The 26,558-nt window shown below is 36.6% G+C and overlaps 1 protein-coding gene across 13 annotated transcripts in view; it reads right to left on the bottom strand.

The window, feature by feature from the left end:
- CARF (calcium responsive transcription factor) overlaps positions 1-26,558 on the bottom strand; it is a 96,446-nt gene that overhangs the window by 22,841 nt on the left and 47,047 nt on the right. For 7 of the 13 annotated variants that reach the window (XM_079925388.1, XM_079925393.1, XM_079925396.1 and 4 more), the window contains 3 exons: positions 24,620-24,797; positions 22,059-22,087; positions 5,006-5,094 (listed from right to left, as the gene is read on the bottom strand). In XM_079925388.1, the coding sequence (XP_079781514.1) occupies positions 24,679-24,797 (119 nt within the window). In that variant the 3' untranslated portion in view covers positions 5,006-5,094; positions 22,059-22,087; positions 24,620-24,678. Of the gene's footprint in view, positions 1-4,954; positions 5,095-6,193; positions 6,300-22,058; positions 22,088-24,619; positions 24,798-26,558 lie in introns of those variants that run through there. The other 6 variants (XM_079925397.1, XM_079925398.1, XM_079925390.1 and 3 more) reach the window with 5 other exon arrangements.

Raw genomic sequence — 26,558 nt, 5'->3', positions numbered from 1 at the left:
TTGTATTTCTAAGTGCCTACTAAACACTTCCACCTGGAAATCAAACTAACCAGTCCAAAGACAGCTCCTGCTTTTCTCTTCTGACTCTATTCAACCCGTCTTCCTCAACTCAGTAAAATTCACTATCATCCATACAGTTGCTCAAGGCTAAAACCCTGGAGACATTCTTCGCTCTTCCCCTTCTTTCACTCACCATCCCCACATCCCCTCCCCAACAGCCCCTCAATCAGCAAGTCTTGATTCTCTCTCTAAAATATATCGTGAATCTGTCCATTTCTCTTTGCTTGCTGTATCGCTATCATTTTAGTTCCAAGTCACCTAAGCTCTCAGTTGTGCAACTGCAATAACTTCCTAATTGCTCTCCCCATTTCCATTCATGTCCTTCTATAATATATTCTCCTACAACATATAAGCCAAGGTTTATCACTTCTCCACTAAAAATTTTCTAGGGCTTCCCTGGTGGCGCAGTGGTTGAGAGTCCGCCTGCCGATGCAGGGGACATGGGTTCATGCCCCGGTCTGGGAGGATCCCACGTGCCGCGGAGCGGCTGGGCCCGTGAGCCATGGCTGCTGAGCCTGCGCGTCCGGAGCCTGTGCTCCACAGCAGGAGAGGCCACGACAGTGAGAGGCCCGCGTACCGCAAAAAAAAAAAAAAAAAAAAAATTTCGAATGGGTTTTTGCTGTACTCAGAATGAAATTGACCCTATGATTACCATGGACTCCAAGGCCTTCTGTACATGACTGACCTCATCTCATACCATTTTCCCTATTGCTCTCTAAGCTTATGTCACACTGACTTTTTTCAGCCCTTTAACACATTTTTGTTTTTTTTTTACCTCAAGGCCTTTGCATTTACTGTTGCTTTTACCTGTGACGGTCTTCCCCCTGCTTTTGAATTTTGGCTTCTTTTCATCTGTTGAATGCTATCTCCCTGAAAATACCACCAAATAACCTGTTGATAAAGCAAAACTAAATTTCCTGCTTACTGTAGTAAGGAAAAATACTACCTTGACGATCTTAACAGTGTCTCTGAGGGGGAAGAACAAAGGAGAGATGTTTGTGAGTTTTGGGGGATCTAGTTTGAGTTTTTCAATGCAAGGATTTGATAGATATTGGGTAAAGTCTGCAGGGCTGACAGGGAAACCCCAAGCCAAAGTTACCCATCAAAGAGTCCTTCTCACAGAAATGGGCCTGCTTTAGTACCTTTGCCATACTCAGCCACTGGCTGGGAGCAGCCTGTGAGAAGCATAGCCTCTGAACAAGCACCATGGTAGATCCAGAGCATAGCAGCTGGGGCCACTGGTCGATTACTCCACTTGAAGCAAAAGCTCTGAGTGGGTCATTTTCATAGCTGTCAAGGCTCACCTCTTGTGCTGAACAGACATCTCTACCCACAACTTCAGGGTACAGGTCTTCTGTGGTTCTTGTGGGCCTGTCTTCCTGAGGGGAAACTCAGATGGGACCTCTGACACTGCTGTTGATCTCTGGGGTCACAAGTGGTACACATGCTCTCCGTCACCATCAGCTATCACCTCATCAGGTCTTGGTGGCTTACAGGTGGTGTGACTCAAATCTTAACTCCTGAAAGGTCTTAGCAATCATATTGTTCTCATGCTGACATTGCTGCATGAGTCTATTCACTGTTACAGTGGGACACAGGAGTACCAAAAGGTGCCCAAATGGATCATCTGGGTTCCACATGTAGTCCCCCTGCCCTACCTCCTCCAACTGATCTGGGTCCATCACCCCTGCCAGAACGCTGATGCCTCTTCTTACTTGCTGGGGCCTGGATACAAGGACTCCAAAATGTACTGCCATCAGCATACCTTATAGTTCAATAAAAACTCTGTGTTCCTCCTGGCAAGAGTATGCTCCCTTTGGGGACCAGGACCTCCAACCCTGCAGGGCTCAGAATTAAAGGGGTGGGAAGCACAAAACCTCCCAGTGTGTCATTGGGAATGATGGTAAATGGAGCCAGTCCTGCTTCTGCCCCTTGGTTATTAATTAATGTCCCATGTATTCTTCCTGTTGGGAACACAGCACCATAAAGAGGTCTCTGATTTAGTGCACCAAGGATGGCACTCAAACTTTCAGAACGTTGCCTCTGAGTTAATGCTGTAGTTCTGCTTTTAGAAGCCCATTTCAGCATTCTATGAACTCACCATCTTACGTACAGCAATTTCTTCAAGAAACAAACCATATAAATTACTTTGCATACATATTCATACCTCTTTGAAATTATACTAAATACAGTCCTAATTGCTGCATTAACCTAGGTGACCAAATTTGTTTTCCCCCAGACAAAACTAGAAGACAGAAAAGCAGGAACTGTTTAGCTATTTTTCTAATGGGCATGCCTGCCATTTTATATTTATACATTTTAAGGAGGCTATGTATATAACAAAATTCAAAGTCATTTTCACATCCTTCAAATCTATATCTATTTTTAAATGTATAGTAACAACAGTTAGATAAAACTAGTGACCAGTGTTTTGTCTCTCATTTTTTTCTTTAGATTTTGTCTAATTATTCAAAGATTATGTATCAATTAACTCAGTTTAATATTTGTCTAACCTATTTGTTACCTAAGGATCTAGATATTACAATTTTAGTTAAATATAAAGTTCTTAAGAATTTTGATATTATAGAAATATCATAAGATAATAAATCTTTTTAAGATACCCATCATTATAAGTTTACCTAGTTAATCATGATTCTAATTTTTGTAATGTTAAACAATTTGTAGAAATAATAACTATGGGCTTCCCTGGTGGCGCAGTGGTTAAGAATCCACCTGCCAATGCAGGGGACATGGGTTTGAGCCCTGGTCCAGAAGATCTCACATGCCACAGAGCAACTAAGCCCGTGCGCCACAACTACTGAGCCTGTGCTCTAGAGCCTGCAAGCCACAACTACTGAGCCTATGTGCCACAACTACTGAAGCCAACGCACCTAGAGCCCATGCTCTGCCACAACAGAAGCCACTGCAATGAGAAGGCCGTGCACTGCAATGAGGAGTAGTCCCCACTCACTGCAACTAGAGAAAGCCCACGGGCAGCAACAAAGACCCAGCGCAGCCAAAACAAAATAATAAATAAATAAATAAATAAATAAAAGAAGTATTAACTATAATGCTACCTCATCTGTCCCATCAAACCAATGCAAAAATACAGAAAGTTTAAATTATGAGATGTTCAATCTTCTTGTATAACCTAGAATACTGTGTTGGCAGTAATTTCACATATTAAAGTCAGGAAATAGATAAATGTTTTTCAGTCCTTCAAATCAGTACAATTAATTCACTCTAATTTGTCCAATGATTCAACTATTTATCAGGAATATTCTATTAAAATTTTCTATATAATATATAAACTTCATATTCATAAATAAAATTACAAAAAATCTTTAAATCGTGTTTCAAAGCCCTTCATCTTGGAACCAAGACCTCTTTTTTCTTTCCTTACAGTTTTAACCAGAAATATCTCTTAAAAGCAATTTTAAAGAAAAGAAACAAAAAGTTTCATTATTTTTCTTTCCATTTTATAAATTCTTCATTAGACATTCCTAGAGTGAGCACATAATGACAGAATAATTGTTTTCATCAACTAATCTTTAATGTTTCCCTACGGAGGGAAAAGGAAAAGAGGAACAGACAGAAAAAATGAGAGGGAGCCAGCTTTAGTCAAATACAAAATTATTATTGTAAAAGACTAATTATCTTTCCTTAATTAAGGAGAAGGGAAAACCAATTCAGGAAAATTATTTTGACATATGTGCACGGGGAGAGGGAGGGAGGGAGAGAAGGAGAGAGAGAGAGAGCAAGAGAAAGAGAGAGAGGGAGAGAGAGGAGAGAAAGAGAAAAGAGAGGGAAAGGGTCATTGTAATTGATTTAAACATTAATTCAGATCCCTTGACAATCTGATTTGTATGATTAAAAAGCCAGTAGTTATTGATACTTAAAGTATAGAAATGAGAGGGAGGGGAGTTCTCATATTAAACAAAGTAATCTTTCTCTTTTCAATAAAGAAGACCATCTCCTCCTGAGCTGTTCTGAAGGGAAGAAGAAAAAGTCGAAGGTGAGACAGAAGAGAAGGAAATGGAGGAACACAGGATGAGGAAAGTAGAATAAAGGACATTACATTCAAATTGTGATTTGAAGGGATCTGGAAAAGATGGTTTTAATTTTTTCACATTTTCTCCTTGTCTTTGCCAAGGAATCTTTTAAGGAGGCAATTTCATAATCCCTTGAATATATTTTGGAAGTTTCCCCTTGCCTTAAAATGTAGACAACTGTATGTCTGGGATATTTCTTCTTTTTTTGGTTCAAAGTGCCTCCCAAAAGGAACAATTTTGTTGATAACAAAAGTTCCCCAAAGTAACCACTGTAATTCCAAATATCATTAGAAAGTTAAGATGACACATTCTGATCCTAGTATAAATACAGACAAGATGCAGGAGTTCAGCCCAGAGTGGGTACAGAACTAAAGATAAACCTATGAGTCTAGCAACAGTAAGTCAAATCTTGTGCACCTTGTATCTTGGGGACCCTCCCCTACAAAGAGAACTAGACTTCCAATGGACAAAATAAAACAAGAGTAAGTAAAGTTCTGATAAGATTTTCATAAATGACCTTGAGACAGTTTTTCCAAAGGATGCCAGTCTGAAGAGAAACCTTCTGAACATACAAAACTTACTCCCATCTTCATCCCTATGAACTTCCTCTTATAGACGCACAATGAAGAAATGACGAGGACAAACAGTAGTATTGTTAGTAATAATGCAGATTTCTACCCAAAATAAGAGTTTTTCAAAATGATCAATCAATGGATTTTTTAAAAGAGTTTCTAATTCCTAGATATTACTCTCAAACTAAACAAACTAAACTTAGCATTTGCATTTGGAGTGTCTGATTAAAAAAAATAAGAAATCAGAACTCAAACCCAATATGAACTTACCTCACCGTCGTCATTGGACAGACCCTGTGCAGGAGGCTCAAAGGGCCTCAGTAAAACACGCTGTTTCCAAGTTGACCAGATTTTGATGAGACCTCCAAGACAGTCAAATATTGGCTCCTTTAAAATACCTCCAAAATAACCTGTTGATAAAGCAAAACTGAGTTTTTTGCTTACTGCAGTAAGGGAGAATACTGTCTTGATAGTCTTAGCAGTGTCTCACAGGGAAGTCAGAGGTACAATATTTATGAGTTTTGCGGATCTGGTTTAAGATGCGTTTCAAAGCAGAGGATCTGAGCGGGATTAGACAAAGGTTTTACATAGTATTTTTTGATTGGACAAAGGGAGGTGAGAGTTTAGAAGTATTTCACAGTCTTCTGCCTTTCTAGACTAATCTGCTAGTCCCTATACAACCTGAATTGTTCACCCACCTGGAAATTCTTTGATTTAAAATGGTTTTTCTTTTTTTACAATTGATAGTATCAATACTTATCACACCACTTTACAATTCATTGATTGCATTAACTGTCTGCCACTACACTGTGAGTCCCTGTAGGACTAAGATTAGGTTTTGTTAATCTTTCTTACAGCCAGCAGGTAACACAGTGTCTGGTTCTCAATAAATACTCAGTCACTGTTGCCCAGGAGTGGAGAAAAACACACAAACATGCTGAGGTTATTATGAACATAACCTCAGATGAATCCTTAATCAAGTAGGGCTATTAATAATATTCTTGCCTAGTCTAATTACTCTCCTACTAGCTTTTCTCAACTCCCTAACACACTTCCCCCCCACACCAATCTCCACACTCCCCTAAGGCCCTTGCTTCTTTTTTCACTGAGAAAACTGAATTAATCAGAAGATAATTTCCAGATTCTCACTTGTACCATCTTTACCCATGTAGTCTGTCTTGTCATCCATCCATGTAAGAGGTACCCATGCTTCTTCAGGCAGAGCAAGCACGTCCCATTCTTGCAGTTCTCTCTTACTGCACTACTCTTCATGTATCTGCATGACTAACTCTCCTACTCTCTAATTTGCTTACATATACCTTCTTAATGAGGCCACTCAGATTGCCCTATTTAAAACGGAAATTCTCTCCACACTGAATCCTATATTTCCCTTTCTCTGTTCCATTTTCGTTCCGTATTATTTATCAACCTAACATATAAGTACTTCATACACATATAATAATACATATAAGTACATACAATATACTTAATATGTTTATATATACTTACTTATTATGTTTATTATTTATTGTCTATCGCCCCCTACTGGAAAGTAAGCTCCAAAAGGCAGGAAACGTGTTTTGCTGAACGTCCATCTTTAAGATTTTAGAGAGTTCTTATAGAACAGAAATGTAAAAAACACAAGAGTTTCTAAAAGCAATTACAAATGCAATAGTCACAGCCAGAAAATTGTTATACAATTTTACTATGGTAACCAGTAAATTATCTTACCACCTGCATTTGATCACCATATATATTTTCAGAAATCTGTGAAGCTTAATTTTTTTCATCCAGATTTTAGGAAAGCTTTTTGATTCAACAGGCTACTTTAATATATCATTTAAATAAGACTTTTAAACACACGCTAAGCAAAATGTAAAATTCTCAGCCTGGCCCTGTAGAATTATTACCATTTAACCTGTCTTATCTTTTTAATCTTTTCCCAGCTTCTTTCCTTCCCTGGATCCTAAAGTTCTCACCAAAATGAACTTACTAGCACCCCCAAATGTGCATACTTGCTCCTTGAATTTTATATATCTGCAGTTTAATCTCATGTCCATATCCTGTCATGAAAGATTCAACCTAAAGATCCTACCATGAAAAGATCACTTGCTTTTCTGGACTGTGTAGCAAAAGTAACGTGGAGTAGTGTTGGTCAGACTTTGTTAACAATATGAGCTTTATCACTTAATAGTTTATGTAATAACCTCAGGCAAGTTACAGAATTTCTGAATTTCAGCTCTCGCGTTTGTGGGAGACACCATTAGTGGCCTAAATGATATTCAATGAATTCTTTCTCTCTTATTAAAACACAATCTTTCTTGGGGTGGTAACGTACCCTTTAAAAAGAGCTGCAGTAAAAGAAAAATAAAATAAAAAGAGATACATTTCCTAGCATCCTTGTAACTAGGGTGATTATACAACAGTTCTAAATAGTAAGTTAAAAGTAGAAGTTACTGTTGGATCTTCTGAGAAAGACCTTTGGCTTACTCATCTAGCTCAGACCTTTTGCCTATTCTATTCTTCCTGCCTGGTCTCTGATCAATGCTGGAGGTGGAGCAACCACCTCTGGCCAGTCTGGAAGACTGCCTTTGGACTTAGTTTCACAGAAAAAAAGAAAAACTCTTTATTTGGTTAAGCCAACATAATCATGTCTCTATTGTGACCAGTCAAAGGTGCTCCCTAACAGGACTTCCCTGGTGGTGCAGTGGTTAAGAATCTGCCTGCCAGTGCAAAGGACACGGATTCGATCCCTGGTCCAGGGAGATCCCACATGCCACGGAACAACTAAGCCCGTGCACCACAACTACTAAGCCTGCACTCTACAGCCCGCGAGCCACAACTACTGAGCCCGCGTGCCGCAACTACTGAAGCCCATGCATCTAGAGCCCATGCTCCACAACAAGAGAAGCCACTGCAATGAGAAGCCCATGCATTGCAATGAAGAGTAGCCCCCGCTCACTGGAACCAGAGAAAGCCCACACGCAGCAATGAAGACCCAACACAGCCAAAAATTCATTAATTAAACAAACAAACAAACAAAAAAGATGCTCCCTAACAGATACACCATCTTGAAAGTTAAGGATAATGCTTATGTTTCAGGATTTTAAAGCTCATTATTAATAAAATTAATTATAAAAATTAACATATAGGGCTTCCCTGGTGGCGCAGTGGTTGAGAGTCTGCCTGCCGATGCAGGGGACACGGGTTCGTGCCCTGGTCCGGGAAGATACCACGTGCCGTGGAGCGGCTGGGCCCGTGAGCCATGGCCGCTGAGCCTGCGCGTCCGGAGGCTGTGCTCCGCAACGGGAGAGGCCACAACAGTGAGAGGCCCGTGTACCGCAAAAAAAAAAAAATTAACATATATTCAGAAGCACGTATCAGATTGTCTTTAAGATCTTAACATGGGTTAACTCACTAAATCCTCATAACAATTCAGTTAGGTAGCTACTACTACTATACCCTCAGATTAAAAAAATGAAAAACTGGGCTTCCCTGGTGGCACAGTGGTTGAGAGTCCGCCTGCCGATGCAGGGGGCGCGGGTTCGTGCCCTGATCCGGGAAGATCCCACACGCCGTGGAGCGGCTAGGCCCGTGAGCCATGGCTGCTGAGCCTGCGCGTCCGGAGCCTGTGCTCCTCAATGGGAGAGGCCACAACATTGAGAGACCCATGTACCGAAAAAAAAAAAAAAAAGAAAAACTGAAAGTCTCAGTAATCTGTCCAGCTAATAAAGAGGAAGTAGGATTCAAACCCTAGCATATGCTCCTAACCACAAGTCCAAGCTATAATAATAAAAAAACACTTACTTTATGCCAGGCAAAATGCCAAGTGCTTCAACCAAAAAATATAAAGCACTAAGTCCAATGTCCAGTGCTCATTAAAATGTCAGTTCTGTTCCTTGTAAGTAATGTCTTCTTCCTCAGAATTCTTATATAATTTTATCTGTATTCCTATTATCAATTTTACCATTTTCTATATTGTATAAAGTTAAATATCTCATGTAATAGACATTTAGTTCCTTTGAGGCAAACTTTTAAGTCATTCATTTTGGTATCCTACATGGCACCTAACTCTGTCAGTGATGGTACACACAAGGTTGAGAGTCATTATGACTGGAGGAGCCATGACAGTGGGGACTGGAAACTATACCATCAAAGGAGTTGCTACACAAACAGGCTGTTCTTGGGAATTACTTTAGACCAATAATATACCCTAAGTCCCACAATAACATACATGTTTGTCTCACCCAATTTGTGATACCCTGTTCTGTCTCATAACCTATCCTTGCACTTCTCTTACAATCTCCTACTTCATCTTCCAACTTTACTGCTCCTGCAGAAACCCAAATGTGACATTATGTTGGAACTGCCTAGAGAACTTCCACATCTACTCAAAATGGAAAAAAAGTAACCAGATTTACCCTCCTGCTTGAAACAACTACAAAACTGGATAACTTCCCTGGTGGTGCAGTGGTTAGGAATCCGCCTGCCAATGCAGGGGACACGGGTTCGAGCCCTGGTCCAGGAATATCCCACATGCTGTGACACAACTAAGCCCGTGTGCCACATAACTACTGAGCCTACACTCTAGAGTCCGCGAGCCACATCTACTGAGCCTGCATGCCACAACTACTGAAGCCTGCACGCCTACAGCCCATGCTCCGCAACAAGAGAAGCAACCACAATGAGAAGCCCCCGCGCCACAACAGGAGTAGCCCCCACTCACCGCAACTAGAGAAATCCTCCATGCAACAAAGACCCAAAACAGCAAAAATTATAAATAAATAAATATATTAATTAAAAATAAAACTGGATAAAATATATGAAACAATGATTCTCAAAACACTGGACATCATGCAACAGAGGACAGAGATCCCTGAGAGATGGAAAACAAATGAGTTGAAGCTTATGTTACCCAGATTACCACCTGAAGAGAGTTTTCAGGCTGCAGCACCTGGAAATGTAATGTAGGCCGAGCCTCTCTGGGTAGAGGAGATGGAATCTGATATTAAGGAAGACCAAAGCAGCCAGAGTTTGTAGGATCAAGTACTGGAGAAGAGAGAGCTACACAGATTTGTGAAAATGACTATACTACCCAAAGCAATCTACAAATTCAATACAATCCCTATCAAACTACCAATGGCATTTTTCACAGAACTAGAACAAAAAATTTCACGTTTGTATGGAAACACAAAAGACCCTGAATAGCCAAAGCAATCATGAGAAAGAAAAACTAAGCTAGAGGAATCAGACTCCCTGACTTCAGACTATACTACAAAGTTACAGTAATCAAGACAGTATGGTACTGGCACAAAAACAGAAATATAGATCAATGGAACTGGATAGAAAGCCCAGAGATAGGGCTTCCCTGGTGGTGCAGTGGTTGAGAGTCCACCTGCCGATGCAGGGCACAAGGGTTCGTGCCCCAGTCTGGGAGGATCCCACATGCCACGGAGCGACTGGGCCCGTGAGCCATGGCCACTGAGCCTGCGTGTCCGGAGCCTGTGCTCCGCAACAGGAGAGGCCACAACAGTGAGAGGCCCGTGTACCGCAAAAAAAAAAAAAAAAGTTACCAGGAATGCAAAGAAGCAGGAAAATATATAAAAATAATGAGAAAAAAAATCAATCAATTGAAACTGCTTCAAAAAAAAAAAAAGAATTAGTTTACAAAGATATTAAAATAGTTCTGTAGCTTCATTCCATATATTAACCTAGAGGAAAGATGCAAAATATCAAATAGAGACATGGAAGATACAAAAAATTCCCATGTTAAATTTTTAAATATGAAAAATAGAGAGATCTCTGGACAAGATGGTGGAGTAGAAGGACCTGAGCTCACCCCCTCTCACGAAAACACCAAAATCACAACTAACTGCTGAAGAACCATTAACAAAAAAGGACTGGAACCTACCAAAAAAAACCTTCTACTTCCAAAGACAAAGAAGAAGCCACAATAAGACTTCCTTAGGCTCTAGTACTGGGACACCTCAGGCCAAACAACCAAGAGGGTGGGAACACAGCCCCACCCATTAGCAGACAGGCTACTTAAAGTCTTCCTGAGTCCATAGTTGCCTCTAAACACACCCCTTGACACAGCCCTGCCCACTAGAGGGACAAGACTCAGCTCCACCCACCAGTGGGCAGGCACCAGTCCCTCCCACCAGGAAGCCTGCACAAGCCTCTTGGACCAGCCTCACCCACCAAGGGGCAGACACCAGAAGCAAGAGGAACTACAATCCTGCAGCCTGTGGGAATGCAAACACAGAAAATTAGACAAAATGAGAGCACAGGAGGATGTTTCAGATGAAGGAACAAAATAAAACCCCAGAAGAGTAACTAAGTAAAAATAGGCCATCTACCTAAAAAAGAATTCAGAGTAATGATAATAAAGATGATCCAAGCTCTCGGAAAAAGAACAGAGGCACAGACCAAGAGGATACAAGAAATGTTTAACAAAGAGCTAAAAGATTTAAAGAACAAAGTTGAACAAATAAAATAACTGAAATGAAAAATACACTAGAAGGACTCAACAGCAGAATAAATGAGGCAGAAAAATGGATAAGTGAGCTGGAAGACAGAATGGTGGAATTCACTGCCACAGAACAGAATAAAGAAAAAAGAATAAAAAGAAATGAGGACAGTTTAAGAGACCTCTGGGACAATGTTAAGCAAACCTACATTCCCATTATAGGGGTCCCAGAAGGATGAGAGAGAAAGAATGAGCCTGAGAAAATATTTGAGGAGATAATAGCTGAAAACTACCCTAACATGGGAAAGGAATAGTCACCCAAGTCCAGGAAGCACAGAGAGTCCCATATAGGATACAACCAAGGAGGAACACACCAAGACACACAGTAACCAAATTGACAAAAATTAAAGGCAAAGAGAAAATACTAAAAGCAACAGGGAAAAGCAACAAATACCAGGGGATCCCCATAAGGTTATTAGCTGATTTTTCAGCAGAAACTTTGCAGCCCAGAGGGGAGTGGCACAATATTAAAGTGCTGAAACGGAGAAACCTACAACCAAGAATACTCTTGCCAGCAAGGCTCTCATTCAGATTTGATGGAGAAATCAAAACCTTTACAAACAAGCAAAAGCTAAGAGAATTCAGCACCACCAAACCAGCTTTATAACAAATGCTAACGGAACTTCTCTGGGTGGAAAAGGCCACAACTAGAAACAAGAAAATTATGAATGGGAAAGCTCACCAGTAAAGGCAAACATACAGTAAAGGTAGGAGATCATCCACACACAAATATGATATCAAAACAAGCAATCGTGAAAACAGGGGAGTACAAATGCAGGATATTGGAAATGCATTTGAAATTAAGAGACCAGCAACTTAAAACAATCTTGTGTGTGTGTGTGTGTGTGTGTGTATATATATATATATATATAATATATGTTACATATTGATTTGCTATATCAAAACCTCATGGTAACTGCAAACCAAAAATCTACAATGGATATACACACAAAAAAGAAAGAGATATACAAACACAACACTAAATATAGTCATCAAATCACAAGAGAAGAGAATAAAAGAGGAAAGGAAGAAAAAGACCTACAAAAACAAATCCTAAGCAATTAACAAAATGGCAACAAGAGCATATATATTGGTAATTACGTTAAATGTAAATGGATTAGGTGCTGTAATCAAAAGACACACACTGGATGAATGGCTACAAAAACAAAACCCATATATATGCTGTCTACAAGAGACCCACTTCAGATCTAAAGACACATACAGACTGAAAATGAGGGAACGGAAAAATGTATTCCACGCAAATGGAAATCAAAAGAAAGCTGAAGTAGCAATACTCATATCAGACAAAATAGACTTTAAAATAAAGACTGTTACAGGAGACAAAGAAGGACACTACATAATGATCAAGGGATCAATCCAAGAAAAAGATATAACAATTGTAAATATATATGCTCCCAACATAGGAGCACCTCAATATATAAGGCAATGCTAACATCCTGAAAAGGAGATATCAACAGTAACATAATAATAGTGAGGGACTTAAAAACCCCACTTAACATCAATGGACAGATCATCCAGACTGAAAATCAACAAGGAAACACAGGTCATAAATAACACATTAGATCTGATGGACTTAATTGATATATATATAGAGCATTCCATCTGAAAGCAGCAAAATACACATTCTTTTCAAGTGCATATGGAACATTCTACAGGATAGTTCACAGGCTGGGCCATAAAGCAAGCCTCAATAAATTTAAGGAAATTAAAATCATATCAAGCATCTTTTCCACTACAATGCTATGACATTAGACATCAACTATAAGAAAAGAAATGTAAAAAACCACAAACACAGTATGCTATTAAACAACCAACAGATACTGAAGAAATCAAAGAGGAAATCAAAAAATACCTAGAGACAAATGAAGATGAAAACATGATGTTCTAAAACTTACGGGATGCAGCAAAAGCATTTCTAAGAGAGAAAATTTCTGGCAATACAATCTTACCTCAGGAAATAAGAAAAATCCCAAATAAACAACCTAACCTTACACCTCAAACAATTAGAGAAAGAAGAACAAACAAAACCCAAAGTTATCAAAAGGAAAGAAATCATAAAGACCAGAGTATAGGGGCTTCCCTGGTGGCTCAATGGTGAAAAGCTGAAAGCGTTTCCTCCAAGATCAGGAATAAGACAAGGATATCCACTCTCGCCACTTTTATTCAACATAGTTTTGGAAGTCCTAGCCACGGCAATCAGAGAAGACAAAGAAATAAAAAGGAATCCAAATTGGAAAAGAAGAAGTAAAACTGTCTCGGCTGCAGATGACATGATACTATACATAGAAAATGCTAAGGATGCCACCAGAAAACTAGTAGAGCTCATCGATGAATTCGGTAGAGTTGCAGGATACCAAATAAATACACAGAAATCTCTTGCATTTCTATACACTAACAATGAAAGATCAGAAAGAGAAATTAAGGAAGCAATCCCATTTCCATCACATCAAAAAGAATAAAATACCTAGGGATGAACCTACCTAAGGAGGCAAAAGACCTGTACTCCAAAAACTATAAGACGCTGATGAAAGAAATTGAAGATGACACAAACAGATGGAAAGATATAGCATGTTCTTGGGTTAAAAGAATCAGTATTGTCAAAATGACTATACTACACAAAGTAATATACAGATTCAATGCAATTTTTATCAAACTACCAAAGGCATTTTTTGCAGAGAACGAACGTCTTAAAATTTGTATGGAAACAGAAAAGACCCCAAACAGTCAAAGCAATCTTGAGAAAGAAAAACGGAGCTAGAGGAATCAGGTTCCCTGACTTCAGACTATACTATAAATCTACAGTAATCAAAACAGTATGGTACTGGCACAAAAACAGACTTAGAGATCAATGGAACAGGATAGAAAGCCCAGAAATAAACCTACGCACATATGGTCAATTAATCTACAACAAAGGAGGCAAGAATATACAATAGAGAAAAGACAGTCTCTTCAATAATTGATGCTGACAAAACTGGACAGCTACATGTAAAAGAATGAAATTAGAACATTCTCTAACACCATAAAATCAATTCAAAATGGACTAAAGATGTAAATGTAAGACTGGATACTATAAAACTCTTAGAGGAAAACACTGGCAGAACATCCTTTGACATAAATTGCAGCAATATCTTTTTGGACTCATCTCCTAGAGTAATGAAAATAAAACAGAAACTAATAAATGTCACCTAATTAAACTTAAAAGCTTTTGCACAACGAAGGAAACAAAAAACAAAACAAAAAGACAACAAAAAGAATGGGAGAAAATAGTTGCAAACAATGCAACTGACAAGGGATTAATCTCCAAAATATACAAACAGTTCATGCAGCTCAATACCAAAAAAACATAGCAACCCAATCAAAAAATTGGCAGAAGGGGGCTTCCCTGGTGGCACAGTGGTTGAGAGTCCGCCTGCCGATGCAGGGGACACAGCTTCGCCCCGGCCCGGGAAGATCCCACATGCTGCGGAGCGGCTGGGCCCATGAGCCATGGCCACTGAGCGTGCGCATCTGGAGCCTGTGCTCTGCAACAGGAGAGGCCACAACAGTGAGAGGCCCGCATACCACAAAAAAAAAAAAAAAAGGGCAGAAGGTCTAAATAGACATTTCTCCATAGAAGACATACAGATGGCCAAGAGGCACATGAAAAGATGCTCAACATCACTAATTATTAGAAAAATGCAAATCAAAACTACAACGAGCGGTGTGAGTACATCCTCACACCAGTCAGAATGGCCATCATCAAAAAGTCTATAAACAAAAAATGCTGGAGAGGGTGTGGAGAAAAAGGAACCCTCCTACACTGTTGGTGGGAATGTAAATCAGTACAGACACTATGGAGAACAGTATGGAGGTTCCTTAAGAAACTAAAAATAGAGCTACCATATGATCCAGCAATCCCACTCCTGGGCATATATCTGGAGAAAACCATAATTCAAAAAGATACACGCACCCCAATGTTCTTTGCAGCACTATTTACAATAGCTAAGGCATGAAAGTAACCTAAATGTCCATCTACAGATAAATGGATAAAGAAGATGTGGTACATATATACAATGGAACATTACTCAGCCATAAAAAAAGAATGAAATAATGTCATTTGCAGCAACATGGATGGATCTAGAGATTATCATACTAAATGAAGTAAGTCACACAGAGAATCTAAAAAATGAATTTAAATTGAATCTAAAAAAATGATAGAAATGAACTTATTTACAAAACAGAAACAAACTCACAGACTTAGAAAACAAACTTATGGTTACCAAAGGGGAAAGGTGGGGGGGGGGGATAAATTAGGAAGTTGAGATTAACATATACACACTACAATATATAAAATAATCAACAAGAACCTATTGTATAGCACTCAATTAGCACTCAATACTCTGTAACAACCTATATAGGAAACAATCTTTGAAAGAATAGATATATGTATAACTAAATCACTTTGCTATACACCTGAAACTAATACAACATTGTAAATCAATCATACTCCAATATAAAATAAAAATTAAAAAAAAGCAAACTACAATGTCTTTGTTGAGAAATACACTGGGTCATTAATTACCAAGTTTTACTAAAAATCAGCCAATAACTCAATTAATAATTTGGCATTAACAAACAGATTAGACATTTCAGAAGATCAGTGAATTTGAAGACAGAGCAAAATGAAATATATAACATGAACACAGAAAAAAAGAATGAAAAAAATTAAAATGAGATATGGGATAACATCAAGCAGACATATATATATGAGTATATATATATATTTGGAATATATATATTTTTGGAATCCTATATATATATATTTGGAATCCCTGATAGAGTATAATGAAGGAAGACAAAGTTTTTTAAGGAAAAAAACGGTTGAATAATTTCCCAATTTGATTAAAACTATAGATCCAAGAAGATCAAGAAACCTAAATACAAGAAATGTAGGGGCTTCCCTGGTGGTGCAGTGGTTGAGAATCTGCTTGCTAATGCAGGGGACACGGGTTCGAGCCCCAGTCTGGGAGGATTCCCACATGCCACAGAGCAACTAGGCCCGTGAGCTACAACTACTGAGCCTGCGCGTCTGGAGCCTGTGCTCCGCAACAAGAGAGGCCGCGATAGTGAGTGGCCCCCACTTGCCACAACTAGAGAAAGCCCTTGCACAGAAACAAAGACCCAACACAGCAAAAATAAATAAATTAATAAACTTCTACCCCCAACATCTTAAAAAAAAAAAAAGAAATGTAAAGAAAACTACATCAAGGAATATCATAATGAAGCTGCTGAAAAACAGTGATAAAAAGAAAATATTAAAATCAGCCAAAGAAAAGAAAGACATATATTAAAGAACAAAGATTAAAATGATAGCAGATTTCTCATTGGAAACACAGTGGAGCAGCAATTGTAAAATAAAGGAAAAAACTATTAACTTGGAATTCTTTATCCAGGGAAAATATCATTCAAAAATGAAAGCAAAATAAAGACTTTTTCAGACTGATAAGTCTGAAAAATTCATAAGCAACAGATCTACCAGAAAAAAATGTTAAAGGAAGTTCCATTTAAAGGAATGTTAAAGGAAGTAAAAGGAAAAATGACTCCAGATGGAAATATGGATCTACACAAGGGAATGAAAAACAATGAAAATAATAATTATGTGGGTAAATATAAAGATTTTTAATTATTTAAATCTCTTTATAAGATAACTGATTATTTAAGGTGTAAATGATAACAGTATACTGTGGGGTTGATAAGGTATATGGAAATAAATGTATGACAACAATAGCACAAAGGTGAGAAGGGAAAAAATGGAAGTATACTATTTTAAGAGTCTTACACTTATGTGAAATGGTGGAATAGTACTTGAAGTTACACGCTGATAGTTTAAGATGTACAGTATAAGCACTAAAGCAATCATTCAAATAATGAGAGTTACTGCTAATAAGTCAATAAAAGAGGTAAAACTGAATCATAAAAAGTTCAATTGCAGCAAAAGAAGGCATAAAAAAAAGAAAAAAGGAACAAAGTATAGATGGGACAAATAGAAAACAAATAGCAAGATGGAAGACTTAAACCCAACCATATCAATAATAACATTAAATGTAACTGAAACCCAACAATATATAGAACAGGATAAGGCATCCTGATGAATGAGTACAATCTATTCTGGGAATGCAAGGATGCAAGGCTGTTTTGCCCTTTGAAATTCAAAGTCTCTCACCATATTGAGAAACCTAAAAAAGGAAAACCAAATAACCATCTCAATATATCCAGAAAAAGCACTCGATAAAATCAAATATCCGTTCTTAATAAAAACTCTCAGCAAGCTAAGAACATAAGGAATCTCACTCAATTTGATAAAGGACTTATGCAAAAATTATGGTTAACATCACGCTTAAAGGTGAAAGATCAGAAACAAAGCAAGGATGTCCACTCTAGTCACTTCCAATTAAAATTGTACTTTAGGTTCTAGCCAGTGTAATAGTTAAGAAAAAGAAATAAAAGGCATCCAGCTTGGAAAGGAAGATATAAAACAGCATGACTGTCTATGTAGAAAATCTGATAGAATCTACCAAAGAGCTATTAGAACTAATATATGAGTTTAGTAAGGTTGCAACATATAAGGTCCATATAAAAAATCGACTGTATTTCTATATACTAATGCAAAAATCAGATGTTGAAATTAAAAATAATACTATTTATAACATCTTAGTGATAAATCTGACAAAAGACATGAGACTTCTACATTGAAAACTCTAATACATTGCAGAGAAAAATTAGAGTCAATATTAAAATTTCGATTACCCCCAAATTGACCTATATATTCTACATAATTCCATCAGATTTTTTGTTTTTTAAGAAATTGACAAGGTGATTCTAAAATTCACATGAAAAACAAAGGACTTTAGAATAGCCAAAACAAAGTTGAAAAAGAAGAATAAGATTCAAGGACTTACACTACCTGACTTCAAGACTTATTAAAAAGCTACAGTAACCAAGACAGTGTATAAAGCTACAGTAACCAAGACAGTGTGATATTCAGTATCAAGATAGAACAGAGTTGTTCAATCCCAGTACTACTCACATTTTAGGCCAGATAATTTTTCATTGTGGGAGCTGTCCTATGTACTCTACGATGCTGAGCAGCATTTCTGGCTTCTATCTACCAGAAACCAGTGGTATCTCCCCTGTTCCGACAACTAAAATTGTCTCTAAACTTTGCCAAATGTACCCTGGAGGCAAAATTGCCCCAGTTGAGACCACTGAGATAGACGACAGATCAATGGACGAGAACAGAATCCAGAAACTGACCCACACATATGTGATGAATGGATTTTTCATCAATGGTATAAATCCAATTCAATGGAGAAAGTATAAATTCTTTCAAAAAATGATGCTGGAACAAACAGATATTCATATGCCAAAAACAGTCAATCTATGCCTTGCCCTATGTATACAAAAATTAATTCAAAATGGATCATGGATCTAAATGTAAACCTAAAGTTATAAAACTTGCAGAAGAAAACAAGAAAACCTTGGGCTAGGCAAAGATCTCTTTGATACAACATGAAAATATCATCCTTAAAGAAAAAAAAGATAAATTAGATGTTATCAAAATTAAGAACTTCTGTCCTTTGAAAGATTCTGTTATGAGAGTGAAAAGATAAGCTACAGATCAGGTGAAAATATTTGTAAATCACATTTCTAATACTGGACTTGTATCTAGAATATACTTTTAAAACCTCTATAATGAGAAAACAACAAATTTAAAAATAGGTGAAAGATTCAAACACTTAAAGAAGAAATACAGATGGCAAATGAAACATGAAAAGATGCTCAACAATACTGGTTATTAGAGAAATGGAAATTAAAACCACAATGAGCTACTACTACACACCTATTATAATACCTAAAATTTAAAAGCCTGTCCAGGGCTTCCCTGGTGGCGCAGTGGTTGAGAGTCCGCCTGCCAATGCAGAGAAAACAGGTTCGTGCCCCGGTCCAGGAAGATCCCACATGCCACGGAGCGGCTAGGCCCGTGAGCCATGGCCGATGGGCCTGCGCATCCGGAGCCTGTGCTCCGCAACAGGAGAGGCCACAACAGTGAGAGGCCCGCGTACCGCAAAAAATAAAAAAATAAAAATAAAAAAATAAAAGTCTGTCCATACCAAGTGTTGCCTATTAATATAGAGCACCTGGAACTCTCATACACTGCTGATTGGAATGTAAAATGGTACAATCACTTTGGAAAATCATTTCAGAGTTTCTTAAAAAGTTAAATTTATACCTACCATATGACCCAACCATTCTACTCCTATATTTACCCAAGGGAAATGAAAGCATATGTCCATACAAAGATTTACACAAATGTTCATAGCAGCTTTATTTGTAATAGCCAAGAAACGTAAACAACCCAATGCCCATCAACAGCTGAATGGATAAACAAATTATGGTATATTCATACAATGGAATACTACTCAACAGTAAAAAGGAATGAACTAGTCATACATCTTGTGACATAGATGAATCTCAGAATAACTATGCTGAGTGACAAAAGTCAGATTTTAAAAAGGCTCATACTATACAATTTCATTTTTATAAAATTGTAGACATAATAAATTGACCTCTAGTGACAGAAAGCAATTCAGTAGTTGTTTAGGGATGGTGGGGTAAGGGTGGAGGCAGGAAGAAGTGGGAATGGATTACAAAGGGGCACCAGGAATCTTCTGGGGGTGATAGATATGTTCCTTATTTGACTGTGGTGATGGTTCCATAGACATATACATACATCAAAACTTACCAAATTGTATACTATAAATATGTGCAGTTTATTTTATGTCAATTATATACTTAAATAGAGATATTTAAAAATTAAAACTCTGCTGGTATCTAACTCCCATTCTCTCCTCTGGTTTTAGAATTCTTTTGATAATTGAGATATAATTGACATATAACATTTAAGGTGTACAATGTGTTAACTCGATAATTTATATATTGCGATATGATTACCACTGTAGCTTTAGCTAACACCTCTATCATGTCACATAATTATTATTTCTTTTTTGTAGTGAGAACAATTAAGATCTAGTCTCTGAGCAACTTTGATGTTTATAATACAGTATTGTTGACTATAATCACCATGCAGTACATCAGATCTCCAGGAATTATGTATCTACTAGTTGCAGGTTTGTACCATTAAGCAACATCTCCCCTGCACTCTTACACCCATATCACATTCTCAAAGGTTTTCCATATTAATCATACAGTTTATTTTTCTCATGAATCAATTTAGGGTTCATTAACAAATGTGATTTTTTAAAAATTCTGAGTTAATTCCTTAAGTTTTTAGAATTCAGTCGGCAATGGATGTTATATTATTCAGCAACAGAATTCATAGCTAACATGTATGTGGCAAAAGTATACTAGGCTTTGCCATTACCATTATGTTAAATGAGTAGAATTACAGATATTTAGATAAAAATAATACACTATTTAAGATGTCTAAAGCCTAATCAGTTGATGGGGAAGAGACGATGCAGTCCCCCTCTGGAGAGAGAGTAAGATATTCTATGGTCCTGAAAAATAGGTAGAGTGGAAGAAAGGAAAAAAAAAGCAAAGGGGGAAAAAATTAATGATTTTGTGACTTTCAAAAGTATGTGACTTTTTAAATCACATACTCCTGTCACTACTCCAAAAATATAAAACTGTACTTGAAGATGTTATAATGCCAAAATATGGGGGGAAAAAAGAATTACTTACACCCTACTAAACACATTGTTTTAAAATGTTGATAGTTGGCTGAGTTGAGAGCACTGAATGCATATATATCCCCAAACATAATGATAACAGAAGTTACTGGTAGTTATGCTTAAAAACATTCAGGTTCCAAATTGAACATAAATCTCTAGCCAAAATTCTCAGGTACTAATGTGTTTATTCAGCATCTTCAAGATGAACAAAATTACCACTATGCTCAGGAAAAGTATAAAAAGGAAACTAACAAGCTTAAGAAAAAAGTAACAGTATTTTTTAATGAAAAAAATTACATTATAACAAGGACAGTAAACATTAAGTTACTATATATATATATATATATATATACACACACACACACATATACACACATTTTTTAATTTTTTAAAAAACCTGGTACAAAATTAAACTGCATCTTTCTCATATTCACATGATTAAGTATGTATTTTGACAGGATATAAAGATGAAACACAAGCTGGTAGGCCTCAAGATTAGAAACTCTAATGCAGGACCATATCACCAAGACTATTTTCTATCAGTTTTGTGACTTTTAGAAAACATTTACCTTGTATAAGACATAAAGGCTTTTTCTTTTAAGTATGTTAACTGCTTACACAGAAAATCAATATTGAGGGAAGGACCCACCATGCCTGTGTTTATCTATAATTCACTGTAGTATATATAATGTTCACTTGGAGGCTTAGTTATAATGATAACTACAATAAAGAAACAAGCTCAGCTGTAATTATGAATTCTAACTGCTTGTTTTGAACATCCAACTTTCTACTACAGATATTACACCTTGTAATACATGACACAAAAGAGCATATGTCAAACTTTGCTGCAGAGCTGTTAGGAGAATGCCAAATACAGATACTGAAAACTTTATGCGCTGTATTTAATACCCTGTGCATTTTAAAATTAACTGAATATTTAAAAAACGTAAACATACTTTTAAAAAAGCAACGCTAAGCACCTTTAAAATACAATACCAATATACTGTGACTGAACATGCATTTGGAAGACAAATTAATTTTTAAAAATTAATTTAGAAACCATTTTTAAAGAGCTACTCATTAAAATACTTACATGAAAATACTGATAGTTCCAGTTCCTACCTAAAAACCAAAAGAGTATACAATTAGGGATTTAAACCTTCACGCTCTTTTTTTTTTTCTTTTTGTTTGTGGGGAAGATTCACTGCAACTTTCTGTCCTCGTAAAAAAAGTATCAGAAGAGACATTCACATAGAATTAAGTGAGAAATGTTTTTAAACTATGTTTTGTTCTTGACCAAGTGCTAAAGTCTGGATCCTCTGACAGCTCTCATCCTCCTAGGTAACTGACTAGAGTTTGTATCTTAACAAGCATTTCTCCTTAGCAACATCAAAAAGGAATGTCTCCAAAGGAATATAGTTCAATAAACTATAATAAACTATCGTCATTAATGAAAGGTAAAGATCTATTATTTAAAATCTTGAAAAATGTTTCCATAAAAACTAGAAATAACAAATGAAATGAATATTACCTACAATGCAACACTAAACTATAAATTAATTGGGACTTATACCCTTTAAGTACACACAGACTAAGAGAAAACTGGGCTTGAGGTAAGTAAGAGTTGTGGGGGTTTTTTTGCTGTACGCGGGCCTCTCTCACTGTTGTGGCCTCTCCCGTTGCGGAGCACAGGCTCCAGACACGCAGGCTCAGCGGCCATGGCTCACGGGCCCAGCCGCCCCGCGGCATGTGGGATCTTTCCGGACCAGGGCACGAACCCGTGTCCCCTGCATCGGCAGGTGGACTCTCAACCACTGCGCCACCAGGGAAGCCCAAAAGTTGTGTTTAACTTAGCATAACATAGATTTGGCAGCCTGCCTCTATAAATGCTGACATCAAGTATTTTCAATTCTTAGGAAAAATAAAAGCAATTCTTATTAAAAAATTATATATGTAACTGAATATTAACTTTGCATTAAATATAGGTATAAATAACTTTTATGTTAAATAGGGTATAAATATAAAGAGCAAGGAATTTTATAATTCCATCTGCTTCTAACATAACAGTGCTTTATACTTAGATACATGTTGTGTACCTGAAACAACTGAAGTGAATTAAGAATGGGAGATTGAACTTAGAAAAGCCAAAAAGACTCATATTTATATGAAGTATTAAGGTTAAATTTCATATTCTGCATGCTTTGAATATTAAACATTAATATCCATTGGAAATGCTTATTACTTTTAAATAAAAATTTAAATATACCCACAAATGATCTCTGGGGGAAAAAAAGGCTTTAGGTTGATTTCTTGACAGCTATAATTGACATTTCCAGTTCGCCAGCCTTATAGAAACAAGTAGCTTATAATGAATATACTGATTAGTACTTATTCAGTATTTGAAGTAAATATACTTACAAAAAGACTCATATTCATGTAAAGTATTAAGGCTGAATTTCATATTATATTCTGTATGCTTTGAATATTAAACATTAAAATCCATTTGAAATTCTTATTTTTAAATAAAAATTTAAATAAACCCACACATGGTCTCTACAGGGAAAAAAAGCCTTTAGGTGATTTCTTGACAGTTATAATTGACATTTCTAGGTTACCAACCTTCTGGAAAAGAGAAGCTTATAATGCATATACTGATTAGTACTTGTTCAGTATTTGAAGTAAATATGCTTATTTAACAAGCAAATATAACACACCAGTTGTTTTAAAGTTTTAAATATGAACTAAAGTTTCAACTACAAATCTTTACCTTTAAATACTATAAATTTTAATACCATCAATTCATTAAGAACTCTGGCACAGAAAAATAAATACAACTCAAATTCTTTTCTAACCAGAGCTGAATCTTCAATACAAAATAGGGGGAAAAAAAAAAGAGAAAAATCTTCTGCTGATATCAAAAAGTTCCCCTAATTATCTGTTAACACCAGGGAATTCTATTATTCTTTCTGAATTCTCTCAATTTCTACATTTTTCAACCCATAAGTAGTATTTTAACTACAATACTGTATAAATCCATGCAAAAAACATTTATTTCTCTTGCTTATCTGATTCAAGTTAAAACTCTCAGTACTTACCAAGACACTGTAAATTTCTACTAGATGACCATTGGTATACTACTGGTTTGTAGTTTTAAGTACAAAAATTAGAATGGAAGAAGCTAAAATGCAACCACATAGTTTTCACAGATGTGAATGTTGGGCTTCATGTTATGATGTAAAATCTGTTGTTTTTCTTTCCAAATGAGACAGACCTCAGATATTCTCTCGTCTGCCAATTTAAAAATTTTCTTCACAACTTTAAAGAGGGAATAACTCTTTAAGAACTCAAAAAAATTCACCACACACACACACACAAACTCACATACTTTTTTTGTTGTTCTTTTTTAAGAACCAAAATTAATATCTAATTTCCAGAGGACGAATTAGATATGTGGATACGTTCAGATGACCTTTTGAAATACTGGCCTTATCAGATAATCAAAAACCATAAGAATTATACAAAATAAGAGGAAAAAAATATCTCTTAAGGTAAAAATAGGGAGTTAGCAACAAATATGTCAGTTTTAAATTAAAGCTGCTCATTAAACCAGTCTTCAGTCCACTTATCACAATGCTGCGCTTTGATAATATTCACCTTCTTTTTTATGACATCAGAAGTCACCAGAGTTGTAAATTCTGAAAAGCTTCAATAATTTATGTAGCAGACAATTTCTTACAGTCCAATTTTTTTTTTGCTTCCATAGATAATGCTGGTTCTTTGGGTTCTTGCTTAACTTGGTTCACAGAAATGGTACCTTCTGGACTTTCTTCAACTTTAAAACCGAACATAAAAGAAAAAATCCTAAGGGTTAATATAATTTATAATACTGGAATCTTTAGAATTATATGAATTTAGAAGCAAGGCAAAAAAAATCAACAGTAGTTTGGAAAAAGAATCAAGTAATTTAGAAAATCAGTTGGTGTATTTGAGAACTCAATGCTTCTGACATCTTAACGGTCATTCATATTAAATTCCTTCAGTACGGAAAAAAAAGAGACCAAGAAAACTGCAAAGTTACACTCTTCAAAAGATTCTTTGACCAAAAATCAGTCCATAATTTGATAAAATTATGAGGAATATCTCATATTTAAACTCAACTGTCTTTAAAAATATGTGTGACTAAAAGTCAGGAAGCCTCTCATTATTTGAAAATGATTTTTTTTTTTTACAAACAGCAAACATATACTACAAATCCACTGATGTGTTACCATTCTCATATGGTCTCCATACTCACTCAATGTTGTCTCCCTAAAGAAACCACACTACTTAAATACTTCAGAAAAAATATGCAACATCTTAAATGATAGCTCTGACTTAGCTGCACGAGCTATGTGTTTGCTTATGTGAAACATTTCAGAATGTACTACCATTCTAATTTCAAAGTACTTATGACCAAATTAATGTAAATGTAGCAAACCAGCAACACTACTGTGATCTGGCAGGTGGGATACCTAAGATAAAATCTTTCTCTTTCTCAGGAATATCAGTTTTTCAGTTGCTATGGGGAACCAAGGTCAAGGGGACTATACTTGCTCAGAAAAGTGTGTTGAACACACCTAATGCTTGTCACATACAGGTGTGTTAGAGTTTAGCCTACACCATATCGAGAAAACCAGTAGAGGATGGATTTGAGTGATCCTGAGAATTCATATTTAGGTGAACTAGTCCCTAAAATCATGATCTAACTTGATAGATCACGCAAGTTCAGATCCAAAGAGGGTCTCCTTTAAGGCAATCTGAATTACAGCTCCCAGAAATCCTTGGCACAATGGAGGGACGAGAGATCTTAGAACTGGAAGAAGTTTTGGAGGCAGACAGATCCGGGTTTAAATGCCCTCTCTGTCACTTACTAGATGTGATTTTTTAGGCAATTACTTAACCTCCCAGAGCCTTGGTCTCCTCATCTGTAGAATGGGGACAATACTAGCTATTCCATGGGGTAGTTGTGAGGATTAGTTCATGTATATTCCTTTTCTCTCTCTTCTCCTAAAGTTCCTAAAGACAACTGCCACAGCCCTCTGGAGAAATTTTCTTAAAAGTATGCTTCCTATAAATTTAAAAGCCAATGATTTTTTTCTGGAAGGCACTATCTCACACATGGAGGGAAAAATATATGTTCTAAGGATAATTTCTATGAAGACTTTTGTTCTTCAAAGCAAACTGCAGATCTTTTCCCACAAAAACGCCCAATCCAGAACAATTTGTGTGAAAAGAAATGGCATAGGTCAAGTAGCAGTTAACAGAATTTATTACTATGTTGACTGGGTTCATTCTAAAGTGAAGGCAACAAAGTCTTGGATTAAAACCAAGTCCCCAAGTCTTACTAGTTCTCTTTCAATTTCTATAGAACTCAACATTTAAGTCTATAACTCAAAATCCTCCTTTTAACCTTTACATCTGCCAACTTCATCCCATTTTTCTTTGTGTGTGTGTATCAATTTTTCCATAATAACCTTTACACTAAATAGTTTTCCTTTTAGAGTTTCTCTAATATTTTTTTCATGCATTCAAAAATGACCTTCCTAAAAAAAAA

Source organism: Stenella coeruleoalba, assembly GCF_951394435.1.
Source record: "Stenella coeruleoalba genome assembly, chromosome: 6".
Taxonomy (NCBI): Eukaryota; Metazoa; Chordata; class Mammalia; order Artiodactyla; family Delphinidae; genus Stenella; species Stenella coeruleoalba.
The sequence above is the reverse complement of the archived record's forward strand: the minus strand, read 5'-3'. Positions and strand labels throughout refer to the sequence as shown.